Source organism: Ceratotherium simum, chromosome 6 (assembly GCF_057802395.1).
Source record: "Ceratotherium simum simum isolate JZ-2026a chromosome 6, ASM5780239v1, whole genome shotgun sequence".
In the NCBI taxonomy this organism is placed as follows: domain Eukaryota; kingdom Metazoa; phylum Chordata; class Mammalia; order Perissodactyla; family Rhinocerotidae; genus Ceratotherium; species Ceratotherium simum.
In genome coordinates this window covers 45,521,386-45,535,023 of record NC_141905.1, presented here as the reverse complement: position 1 = coordinate 45,535,023, position 13,638 = coordinate 45,521,386, and the positions used below count along the sequence as shown (strand labels likewise).

The 13,638-nt window shown below is 35.5% G+C and overlaps 1 protein-coding gene across 7 annotated transcripts in view; it reads right to left on the bottom strand.

The window, feature by feature from the left end:
- Nucleotides 1–13,638, bottom strand: part of PCDH15 (protocadherin related 15) — a 1,681,754-nt gene that overhangs the window by 34,538 nt on the left and 1,633,578 nt on the right. For all 7 annotated transcript variants that reach the window (XM_087432193.1, XM_087432194.1, XM_087432195.1 and 4 more), the window contains one exon: nt 3,476–3,652. In XM_087432193.1, coding sequence (XP_087288319.1) covers nt 3,476–3,652 — 177 coding nt within the window. The remainder of the gene's footprint in view (nt 1–3,475; nt 3,653–13,638) is intronic.

Below are 13,638 nucleotides of genomic sequence, written 5' to 3'. Positions count from 1 at the left end.
GAAGGTCCTCTGCTTCTGGAGGAGAGGTATAAGCAAAAATCTCCTACACTTGGATTTTGGGGGGAGGAGCAAGAGCCCTCTTGGGACTAAGACCCTGCACCACTACAAAGTAGAGGTCTACTACTGGTTGGGGAGGGACAAGGAACTCTCTTATAGCCAAGACCCACCACAAATATGAAGTAGAGTTTGGCTGCAATGGCAAGGAGGGGAAGAACAGCTGAGAAAGCCCCACCCCAAGTCCTAGGCATACAGGCTGGACAGGGAGAACAGAGAATCCCTGAACCCGTTGTTGCATCCCCGCCATAACAGTAGAACCAAGCAACAAATGAGAGCAGTCTATAACTGGGGGAAGAGAAGAGAAAGGAGAAAACCCTCTTCTGTGGCATAGACATGCAGGGACTACTGAAAAGATAAAGAACGCAACAGAATCACACACAGAGATAACCCAGGTATTGGAATCATCAGACAGGGACGTTGATACAACTCTGAATAATACCTTACAGAATCAAGTGGAAAGTGGAACGCATGCTTAAAAGGATGGGGAAATTCAGTATAGTGGTAGAAACTATAAGAAAAAATAAAATAGAACTGTTAGTATTTAAAAATATATATATAAAGATGAAGAAGTCCTTCAATGAGCTTACCAGTAGGATATGGGAGATAAATAAGTAAACTTGAAAACAGGACAATAGAAATTATACAAAGCACAAAGAGAAAAGAGTGTAGGGTGGGGGTAGGGGGAACAGGAACACAGCATCCAAAAGCTGTGAGAAAAAATGAATTTTAATTGGCATCACAGAAAGGGAATAAAGAGAAAATGAAGTGCAAGAAATATTTGAAGAGATAATGTTTGAGAATATTCTAGAAATAAAAACAATAACAACTACAAAAACAAACAAAAAATGCAGATCCATGAAGTTCAAAGAACCACAAGGAGAATAAAAGCAGGTTAAAAGTAATATATATTTATTGCAGAAAAGCTAAGCAATTCAGATAACCAAAAATAAGAAAAATCAAAACACCTATATCCTTGTGAAATAAAATAAATAATTAACATGTCATTAAAGTCATTCCGGTCTTCTCTGTGCATTTATAAGCTTTTAAAAATTTTTTGATATATTTAACTCAACTTTTTTTTTTTTTGGTGAGGAATGTTGGCTCTGAGCTAACATCTGTTCCCATTTTGCTCTATTTTGTATGTGGGATGCCGCCAGAGCATGGCTTGATGAGCGGTGCATAGGTCCACACCCGGGATCCGAACCTGTGAACCCCAGGCCCCCAAAGCAGAGTGCACAAACTTAACCACTATTCCACCAGGCGGGCCCCTCAACTTTTTTTTTTAATCAAAGAGAACTCCCTGGAGGAAACATTTTTTTCTTTCTAATACTTTGGCCTGAGAATGCAATCATCCTCAGAAGCTTAGATTTTAGGATAAGGGGAAATTGAGGAAATAATCCTATTTCCTGGATCTGGGCATCAGGCAAGAATCTTAATGTTCTAGTATATTTGTTCTGTGTTAAAAACTACCTTTAAATAGCTTTCATAGCTACAGAATAGATAATAAATCTGTGTATTTTCAGCCTTGGATCATGAAATAAATGTATATAACTTCATTATAAAATATTTCAAAGAACAATTCTGGGGTTTAAATTACACCAGGGGTTCTCAGCTACTATTTCAAGGTGAAGACTGCTAAGGCAAAATTTTAATACTTCATGGTTATTCCATCCTCTCCTCAACATAAAAATTTGATTTATAGTTACTCTCTATTTTTTTCCTTCCTTCCTGGCTACAATGGTTATTCAACTGAATTTAGATCTTTAGTCTTCACAGTATCATCTAGGTTATGAAAAATTTGTTTAGAATAAGGATGTTTATCTCGTACTTCATCCAGTAAGTTGAAACCCAATTGGCTTCAGTTTCCAAATCTTTTATTCTAAAATGTTTACCAGTGTAATCCAAATTATAATAATCATCATTTTACTCTTTAAAGCCAGGCTAATAGCCTAAAGAAAATAGATGTCTTTACATTTAGGAAAAACACCCTAAATTCAAATAATCTATCATCAAATTTAAAAATAAAACCAATGTATGTAAAAACAGAATGCAGATAGATTTATATAAAGAAGAAAAATGTTTATAATGACAATTAACAGAAAGAATATTTGAATTATTTTCAAAAGTATATTTCTAAATAAAATTTTTTCAATTAATAAAATATGCAAATATTTGGTAGATCTAAATGCTACTTCATTTGGATGGTGATTATAAAGCCTGAGAGGAAACCATTGTTTCAGTCATCTCTATTTCCCTACGGTGATTAAAATAGCATCTTGTATATGGTCCAAATATCTATTAACTATAAATTGATGAATAACATACTTAATAATTATGTCTCTTTTAACAATTAAGTTGATATTAAATCACTATTCCATTGTTGCTAAAATAGGAGCAGTGAAATTTTGTTGACAAACAGATTTAAAGTAAAACTAAATTCAGAATTTATGTATTTTAATAAATAAATGAGTAAATAGATATTTACTAAATAAATAAATGTATATACACATACATAGATATACTGTGTATGTAAATTTTTATATGCATATATTTATATGCAGTTTAGTATATTTAGATAAAGAAAAACTAAATCCCGAAACTATGGATTTAAGTATATGTGTGTGTGTAAGCTATTTGAATATATAATATATAATAGAATACATACACATAATTATATATCAATATATATTTTTAACTAAAAATGTGTTTCAATTTAGATAAGAATTGCATTCCAAGAACCTGTTAAACACTAGGTGTCACTAGAGTAAAGCAGAAAATATTAACATTAAAAAAAATGAAGTATTAAGCTACGCCAAGGGAGAATATGTAGCGGCATTCTGTTTAAGATTCTGTATTTTCTTTATTTTTAGGCTTTATAACTCAAATACAGACCAAAATGAAATATCACATGGGGTATGGACTTAGATGGAAGTGGTTATCCTGTCTGCCTCCAAGCACGAGTCAAGAGAAAAATCAAATACTAAGTTTTGCTGATTCAGTAGACCTGGAAGAAAGCTAGATTTGTTCTTAAAATTCAAGCCTACGGACATCATTGCAGGCAAACTGCCACTTTAAGAAGGAATCTGTGCTTTCCTCTCAAACAGCTGTGGCCTTGGAGCAAGAGTGGGAGCCCATATGAAGTGATCTCAATGAACTGCTGCTTGCTCATAAGTATAATGGACCCTCTGATGCCATAAGAACAGACGCTCTGAAGTCACTCTATCCCATGCTTGGATCCCAAAACTTCTAGGCATGAGGACCTTAGGTATCGTCTCTTAGATTTTTTTGCTTACACTTCACCTTCAACAACAACTTGGTGGATTTTAACTGTAAGTATTTCTATTAATAGCCCCAAATCAGAATTATCTATGGCTGGCATTGTAACCAGAGAGCTGTTACAGACAATAAAAGCACTTACTTAAAAAGCTCATTTCGGTCAATGGCTCTGTTGGTTTGGGGGTCGATTGCATAGACAGTCAAGTCACATTTAGAGTAATCTTCCAGAGAAAAGGCATCCCCATGCCGGCGAGCACCAATGGACTCCACCACAACCTTGGCACCGGGAATTTGCTCCTGAACATACCGATCCAAAATCCTATCAATCAAACAAACAACAAGCATGACATTCTGATGGGCTTGCTTGGGGAAAAAAAAATCACCCTCAACTTGAAATGACATTTAGTAAATGACAAATGATGGCAACCTGGTTTTTGCTAATGTTTACTGAATAGAAACCCTTGAAAAAAAGTCTCTATATTGTTTTTTAGCATTTAACTCCCAATGATGCTGGAAGCTGAATAAGGTAGAAGAAGGTCATCAACTATGTCCTATTTAAGTCTAGACTTTTTGAATTTATGATATCATTTGAGCTTTTACATGGCTCATGGGAAATGTCAAGTATGCTGCACAAATAAAGCTGTCTATGCTTTATAGGAGCCATGGGGTCTTAGAACTCTTGAGTTCATATGGTTGATGTTATAAATTACAGCTCCACCGGATTCTGTGATACATGGCACATAGCTATATGCCAAGGTGCAGGTCTAGAATACCTGTTTTCCTACCGGTATAAAGACCCTTAGAGCATTATAGCAATGGGAGAATGTACAGATATTTTGCTATGGCAGGTTTACCAGGTAAGATAAAAATGTTGCACACAAATCTCAGACACTAGTTAGGTGAATACAAACAACTAAAAGATATATTATTTGGTAATATATCTTTAATCAGTAATATTCTATAGAAAAGACATAATGTTAACCTATGCATCATTTTGTGGAAAATACAGTTTTTTTTCTAATTGCATAATGACTTTACTTGAAAATACAAATTATTGCCATATAACTAGTTGTTGTCTGTATTGTCACAAATAGAAATTTCCTTAGATATCTTTTTCTTATTAAAAACTTTATATTATTAATCCATGAAGATTAACATCAAAATGCATATTATTAAATATGTATTGGCATTTAAATGTAAATGAATTGATTTTAATACCTAAACATGGCAAATATTTTAAAACGTATCTATAGAGTCAATGCTCCTTTTAGAGTCCACGCTGTGAGGCACTTTGGGGGAAGAAAGGGTAATATATTCCAAAGTCCTTTGATACATCAGGAAATAACTTTTACTTCAGATGCCAAAATTCTGCTTTATTAAAACAAAGATACCTTAAGAGTCTGGTATGTGCTTGGTTTGCTCTTGTTAAAACGACAAACGGGATACTAAACTTTGGAGGACATGGCTATACTATTGAGCATACATCTATGGTGTGCACTCCAGGGGACATGGCCAATGATAATGAAGTGTTTGTTTGTTTGCTTTTAAATTTGTGTAGCCAGCATGGTTGAAGGCTCTCTTATTGAAGTATTATTCACTGTTTTCCTTTTCTATCACTCTGTCTTACAGTATCCTTTTTGATGAGATCCCCGCTGAAGAATAAAGAAAAGAAGATGTGGAAAACAGAAGGAGTAAATCCACTCAGCAAATACCAGTTAGTAGTTGAATGCAGCCTGCCTGCAAACCTGAAGAGAATGGCTGTACTAGGAGACCTGGCTGTCTGATATCATTCAGCCTGTGTCCTAGGATTTTTTTCCCGAGAGACTTATGCTCACGTAACAAAAACAAGAGAGGCCTCAGAGTCAAACCGCATTGTAGTCTTGACATTTTGTAGGAGGCACAAACAGTACTAACATAGTGGTGAAGCGCATGGAGGTTTGGCTTCAGTTTTCAATTCCTTAACGTATCCACTGCATAACCTTAGACCAGTAATTTTGAGCTCTCAAAGTCTCAGTGTCCTTAACTGCAAAATGAGGAAGTCATCTATAGCATGGGACTGCTGTGTGCATTAGAAGAACTAAAGCTTTTACCCAAATCTTCACACAGTTTTTAGCACATAGTAACTGTTCCATAAAATATGATTATGCTTATTATTAATTTGGCTTAAATGTTTGCATTAATAAGCTTCTTCTCTGCCTCCAATTCATTCAAGACATTTAATGAATTTGTGGAATTATTAAGAAAGCATATTTCTCATTAGTACTATTAGTTCCCAAATCAAAAAACAACCAAAAGTGAGGACATTGTTAAACATATTGCAGAACGTGCCTCTCTGTCCCAATACTGCAATTGAACAACTTATAGCTGCTATGGTGCATTTACATATTGATTAAATATGTTCCAGAGAAATCTTTCACATATGCGTAGATACACTATGTTTTCCTACAGTGCAGACACTTGTCTATTGAGTTTGTGTCTTTTTCTATATTTCTGTGCAATATTGCAGAATCATAAAAAATTTGATGTGGAATGAAATATAACTGTACTAATTCCTTTATCATAGCAGGAAATCATAAATCAATGAAATCTAAAAATGAATTATGTCATTTAAAAATGTAACAATGTCTTCTCCCTGAACATTTTTTTCTTAAATGTTTGAGATCTTTTGGTATGAAATATCTCTCATGATAAAGAGAAATGTGTCCAAATTTGAATTCCTTCTGTATCTTTTTCCGATAAAAAGATAATTCTGATTAAATTTTATGTAAAACTAAATTTACTACTTTTAAATGAGGACATGTTTTGTAAAAATTGTCTTTCCATTCATCATTTATCTCTGTATATCTAAGCATTTGTACAATGTTTATCTCTGTCTCTATTACACACATATGATGTTCATTGAGAATAGATTTTTAGCTCTTGATCTTCAAATGTACATAGGTACATGGTTGCTTCCTAAAAATTTTTTGAGACCTCAGATTTTTTTAAATATAACCCTCTAGTCACTGACCTTGAATTGACTCATATAAGTTAATACTAATGTTTAAATTGCCCTTACATTCATATTTTACTTTATATTATTAATCATGTCAAGCCAATTCATACATACATTTGGAAATCAAATGTCATGAGAATTTATTACAGGTAAATTCGCCAAGAACAAAACATGCCTCTCCAGCCTAAAGTATTTGTATGTGACCAGGACATTGTCAATTTATGTTACTATGTTTTTTTGTTTAAAGCTTTAAATTGATTAAAAAAATTGTTCTGTAATTATATATTTATAATTATATATTATACATAATATTATATATTTTGTTTGTTATATATTTATATTTATATATTATATATTTTATTTATGTATTTTTGTATATTTTATTTTATATATTTTGTATTTGTATTTTGATAATATTATAATATTATATTATATATATCAGAGAGAGAAATCTACAATGATGTTTAATCTATAATATCTGTTATCATACAGACCATCAAGGGAGATGTCTGCAATGATGTTTATATAATGTCAATGATGCTTAGGTCCAAGTGGTATGATTTTGAATTTACCATAAAAAGTTGACAAATATTTTTTTCTTTATATATTATGTTGCTTGAATTTCTTATAATGGGCATAAGAAAACAATTTAGTCATATTTTTTTAAATTCTTTAACTTCCTATTTCCTCTTCCCCAACTTATTGAAAAAAATCTTTATATAAATCTCTATTTTCAGAGTTTGAGAGTGTAGAAAATTAAGTTGGACTCATAGTTGTGTAATAAAGATACAGCAAAACTCAGTTAAGTGTTATGTGGGAACATTTTCACTCACCCATTCATTTATTCATTCAACAGATATTTACTGAATGCATCCCACGGATCAGGCACTGTTCTAGATATTCGTAAGATATCAGTAAACAGGACTAAGATCTCTGATATCATAGAACTTGCATTCTAATTGAGAAAGACAGTCAAAGTAATAAAATGATAAAATTGGTAAGAGTTTTTAGGAAAAGTGTCATTTAGAAGTTGATATTTGAGCAGACTTTGAGGAGCCAATGAGTGATGTTGATATTCCAGGGAAGAGTGTTCCAGAAAGGGGAAATTGCTAACTGCTTGTGCAAAAGCCCTGAAGCAGAAGTGTGTGGCTGCCGCAGCAAAGGTTGAGGCAGGTCACATGGGGAGTTTTAAGAATTGTAAGGGCGTTACCTTTTGTTCTGAGTAAAATAAGGATCCATTGCTGGATTTTAAACACTGAAGTAATGTGATTTACTTTACATTTAGAAGAAGCACACTGGCCACTATGTTGAGAATAGGCTGAAGTGGAACCAGGAAAACTAGTTAGTAAAGACTTCAAGGAGACGAGGGATTTATTAAATGCTCCGTCAACTCAATAATGTGGAGGAGGAAAAGACATAACATAATCCTTGATTATTAGCTGTATATGAATCATATAATTGAGTTCTATTATATGCCTTATTATTATGCCTGATTAAATATGTATCCATTTGCCAGAAGCACAAATCTTATAAAATAAACCAAGAAATGCAACGTTTACCTGGACAAATACGTATATTAACTAAAAGTTGATCTAAATAAGGGCTGGCCTTTTGTGGTCCTTCATTTTGAAATAGGTCAATTTTTATAGATCATTCTTTGTTTAAAGAAAACATAAGGGAGTGACTAAAGCTTAGAGATTAATTTATGATGCTTTATTATCTTCCTTGAGGCATGTGTCTAGGCACAGATGGTTTTTAAAAGAGGGTAACATCTTTCCAGAGTTCAGGCTGTTTTTTTCTGTTGTCTTTTGTATGGAATAAGGAGCACAGATGCCTTCTCTGCTTCATCTTAGTTACCTTGAACTATCTGAATTGTTTCTTTGTGAAGTCCAGCGTTTTGGACACAAGGAAAAGTCTTCTTGGTGGCAGTGGTATAACTGCAGTATTATACAATATGGTATGAAACCTGGCTAACATTTCAAGAAAAGCGGAGGTTATGCATGACCACTCTGTACTATAAGTACTGTTTGGTGGTATTTTTGGTCTATAATATGGAGCAAAATGCATTCTAATGCAACAACAATAATAATAAAAGAGAAGTATTTATGGTCTACAATACTCTGTGAAAGATCCTGAAGGACCAAACATTTTCCACTGTAGCCCACTCATGTCCTAGTCCCCACAGCTGTTCCTCTCCTGCTACCTCTTGCACAGGACTTTGGTCCCTATCCGCTCCCCTGCACCCTTCTTGATTTCCCATACTACCCAAATAGTGGCTTTTAATCCATAAGAACAGTCCTTTTGTCCTCAAAACTAACTGAACTTCAGCCAATCCTCTCCTGCTAAAGCCCCATGAAACATTTCGCCCTCCTTCCCCAAGGTCTTTGGGAGACTTTCTATGCTTAACATTTTCAAATAAAAGCCTACACTAATAGTGCCCTGACTGATTTTCTTCCTCACAATCTTCTAGTCACCTTCCCTCGCCCTCACATTGGCTTTACAGAAAAATTTTTTTGAAGATGTACCCAATATAAAAATTTAAAAAAAGAAATTCTGGGGTTCTGTTTTGGATAAGGATGGAGATGTGGCCTATATTTTATAATATCGTAATTGCTGAGTGGTTTAATACCTGAGATAAAATGCATAATATTTTGGGATCTCTAATGGACACAAAACAAGAAAATACATATTAATACATATGTATTATAAAACAAAAAATGGAAATACATATTACATATAAAATACATATTAAAGCATATTGACTAATTACATTCCTAGAAATATAAGCTTTGGGTCAGACGATACCCCTTTTTACACTTGACAATGTTGAATTTTACCTAAGCCCTGTGCTTCTGAGAAATAGCAAGAGTTAAGAAGTCCTTCCACCCTGTTGTGTTCCAGGAAACTGCTTACTGCAAAGAACCATCCTTCCCCCTACGGCTTAGATAAGACTCATAAAGACTCATGGATGCCCCTTTGTCTACCTAGGACAAAGCCAGACACAGATCCTGCAAATTCCCATTCTTTGCCTGATAAGTGATTAGCTAAACTGTTTTGTCCCCACTGATCAATCAGGACAACATTCTTGTTAACCAAACATTGGTTAACTGTTTCTCCTTCCTCCAAGCCCCTGAACTTTGACCCATCCTTAGCCCGAGACAGCATACAATCCCACCTAAAATGCCCCTCCCAGAAGAGACTAATGTCAGGGCAAAACATTCTTTGATCCACTGTCTGATCATCCCACTTCCCACAGCTGGTTCTTTCTAGCTTTGTTTACTCCTCTGTATAAAAGAAAGGCCTTTTTCTGCCTAACCTTTGAGCGCTGGCAGATCTCTTAGTCAGAGTTCCTCCTATTACAACAGTCCCTCTCCCCCTAGTGTCTTAGTTCCTTTCCTCCCTCTTAGAATAATCCATTTAAATAAAGTTTTTTTCCTTCTAAATCCAGATTTGTCTTTATTTGACACATGCTCCAGGTAGATAGTGAAAGGAAATTGTTTCTCATGTTCCTATGTAGTCTTATTAAATGAATCTGTGTAGTAACCAGCCAAAGCAGGTGATGTGGAAAGAATTTTTAGCAAACTATACATGAAACAAAAAATTATTTATGAATCCCTTTCCTTGATTTCCTATTCCCACTGGGAAAGAGCCATGAGGCTTCAAAATTTCCAATTGCATTAGCTGCTTTTCTCTCAGTTAATATGTGTGAATTCTGGTCAGCATTGCTTAACTATAATTAAAAACTGTTCAAACAAACTATAAAATAGTAAATAATCTCTAGAAGCTTTTTTCTGCCACTAAAAGTGACAAATAACAACAAGAAGGGCTTAATCAAGTCCCCTGACTCTCCATCTTGGTAATGAAATGTCATCCTGTGTACTCCCTACTCATTGGCAAATGGAAACCACGATGCTCCTTTGAGCAATTATTTCCTTCATGGATAAAATTATGTCCTTGACTGTGCTATCTATACTACAAGAGTTGTATTTAATCCTTAGAAGATCCAAGAAAAGAAGGCATTGATAAAAAAGGCTTAATAACTCCATTTCACCAGTGGACTTTGTTGCTTTTCGGCTGCAAAGCATTTATGTTCTTTCTCTAAAAACACCAATTCCGATTTGAGGAATTAGCCTCATCTCCAACAGTCACATCTGGTAGGACTTTAATCAGTAGTCCAGTCCTGCCCTCATCCCATGCCAAAAAAGACTGCTTGTTGCTCAGACCAGGCCATTTGCTCCCTGGAAGTTGGTTATTGAGTCAAAGACACAAGAGTTTCAAATGGTTGGAACTCATCCACTTGAGGTGCTACATCCTCATCAGACTGGATTTGCATCCCCACCTATTCCTGCCGTTCTTGCTTCCCAGGCCTCTGTAGCTCCCCTTGTTCTTGACTATATCCCAGCATGTTTTTCCATCCTCTCACTGATATTGTCAGCTGCCAGTAGCCTTCCAATAAATTTCCCTTTGCTGAAGATAGCCTCAGTTGATTTCTAGCACATTAGAACTAGTATTATGCGTGTGTCATGTCAAGCTCCAGCTGGACCAAAGCACAAGTTATCATTCTAATTCTCTCATGGTAGCAACATCTGTCTGATTTTCCTAGTTCTACTCTCCTTGGTCCTACTAGACCTTTTGTAATTCTATGGATCACATATTTTGCATTCTGCTTAAAGTTGCAAGGTTGCTCATGGTAGAGTTTGATAAGAATTTGTATTATGAAAACATTCAGTCATTTAAATTTTCCTGAAGCAAAACTCTCGGGAGCAATATATCAATATAAAATACAAATAGTATAATCAAATATACTATTTAATATAGCAGAATAGTATTAAGATTATGGCAAACTTTCTCAAAACAAAGAACTGTCTTTGATCTTCTAAAAAGTGAATATAGAGCAAATGAATTAGTGTAATAATTATAATCATTAAACAAAAATTAAATTTTCATTTAGGGTGTACTTTTCTACTTTAGTTTAAAAGATCTATATAACATACTCATAATAGTTAGTAATGTGTTACTATGTCATCTCTAGACAAAGTTTCAAAAACTCTAAAATTCCAAGGAAATATGTTAATATAATTAACATATACATTTTATATATACATATGTTTATATGTGCTATATATGTGTGTTTATGTTATATATGTTATATGTTTATATATACATATAAGTTTATATGTAAATATAAGTATATAAAATGTTTTAGTGTGCTACCCCATGATAACTTAAATTTAAACTAGTTTCTAATTTAAACTAGAAAGTTTACCTAAACAGCTTTCTTACAATAAATGTTGAAAGGCATATTTAACTGAAACATCTTTGTGTGTGTGCAAATAGCTTTTTTTTATAAACCACTATCTAAGGATGCCAATAAAGAACTGGTTCAGTTAACTAATTTATTCTCAAACTGATGTGGTCGAAGAAAACCTTGTTTACGACTGGTTTTACAATTTCCATGAGACTCCACTCAGTCTCACACGCCCCTACTTACTCAATCGCCTCTGGCTGAGGGAGAAGGAATTTACCTCAGGAGGTGATCAATGACTTTAATCTCCTGCCTACGTGTTCCTTGAGGCATACTGTACATTGGAATGCAAGGACACATCTCATTGATCCGCCCCCATGCCCTAATCTTTGAGACTAACCAGAACCCATCAACTTGCTTGGCCAGATCATCTATTACTTTTTCCTTTGACATTTCTTTATAGTAGTAAAAATAGTTTAAAATCTTATATAACAGCCCAGCACATACACTTGCACTGTAGCTGTTTACTGCCCCTGGGTCCTGTCCCCATGCTGAACACAAAATAAAGGCGCACGAACAAATGAGAGGCTCGCGTCTGAAAATTCTTTTTCGACTCGCAACTCAGTGACCCCACATCAAAACCAAGTTATTTTTGGTAGATGTCTCTAAATTTTAATTTATAGCATCACTTTTCCAGTGACCTATATGGACATCTTCAATTACTTTCAATGAGAAATTGTATTATAAAAAATTCAGTGTAGAGGCTTTACTGAGATAGTTTTATAGCTGAGGCAGGTATTTACTTATGGCTGATTTAACTTTTATTTTTTCACGCTAAAATTATTAGAGGAGCCATCTTCTCAGTTACCTCTTTGTGTGAAGGAGCCAAGCTACAATTACCATTAATGAGAGTTTCTGGCCTTGTGTTCTAGAGCAGCTCACTCACAAGAAGAGATGAGTTGGATTTTTAATTAGATGTGCCCCCAAGAAGCATTGTAAAGAGGGAGTGGTTAAGAACTCAGCCTGCTGCTGGCCCATAGATGTAGATTCAAATTAAACCTCCACCACCTGCTATTTGAGTCTTTGTGGACATTACTCAACCTCAAAGATTTAGGGAACTCTTCTGTACAAGGGGGAAAGTAATCAGACCTACTTCAAAGGGTCTCTGTGAGAAGTTAATTAGATAGCACCCATTAAGTGCACAAAGCTCAACAAATAAAACGAGCACCACAAATGTTAGCTATTTGTGGTTGTGGTTATAGAAACTCCTTATATTTCAAGATTGTAAACCCTGCTTAACCTTTTGTTGAAGTAAAAGGTTTATATTTAACTAGCAACATAGGGAGCTCCACCCCAGGTACTTGTCAATATTTTTTCAAAAGCCTGACTAAAGAATCAATAGGGGAAGTCAAGATGGTGGCTTAGGCAGACTCTGAACTCACCTCCTCCCACGGACACAGCCAATTTACAACTACTTGTGGAAAAATTACCACTGAGACAGAACTGAAAACTGGATAAGGAACTCCTGCAACAACGGACAATCCTACTTGAGGTGGGAGAGGCAGAAACTCACTTCTGGAGAGGAAAAACGCTGCCTTCACAAGCCGCAGCACCTCACGGCCGCCCGGGAGCAGCCCACAGGTACGCAGCCCTCCCTGGAGGAGCAGGGCCCTTAGCCGGGGAGCGCCCCCACTGTGGGCATTTTGTGGAGCCAGCACAATCAAGACGAGTGGCATAATATCTGACTTTGCCTACTACTAAAACATTGGGGAGTACCCCCAGAAATGCTGGTCCAAAAAGAAATTAAAACCAGCTCTTAAAGGGCCCACGCGCAAACTCACCCAATTCAGAAAGCAACCTAAAATCGCCAGAAAGAAAGGTGCACAGTGCTTTGGTGAAAAGAGACTCACCTAATAGGCCCTGAGTGCATCTCGGTGCGAGGTGAGACCTCTCCAGGGACTGGGACATTGGCGGCGGCCATTGTTGTGGCCTGGTGTGGGTGCGCTGACACAGATGCCATTAGAGTTCTCCCTGGGGCCTCCTAGCCCAGGGTCTGCCCCACCCA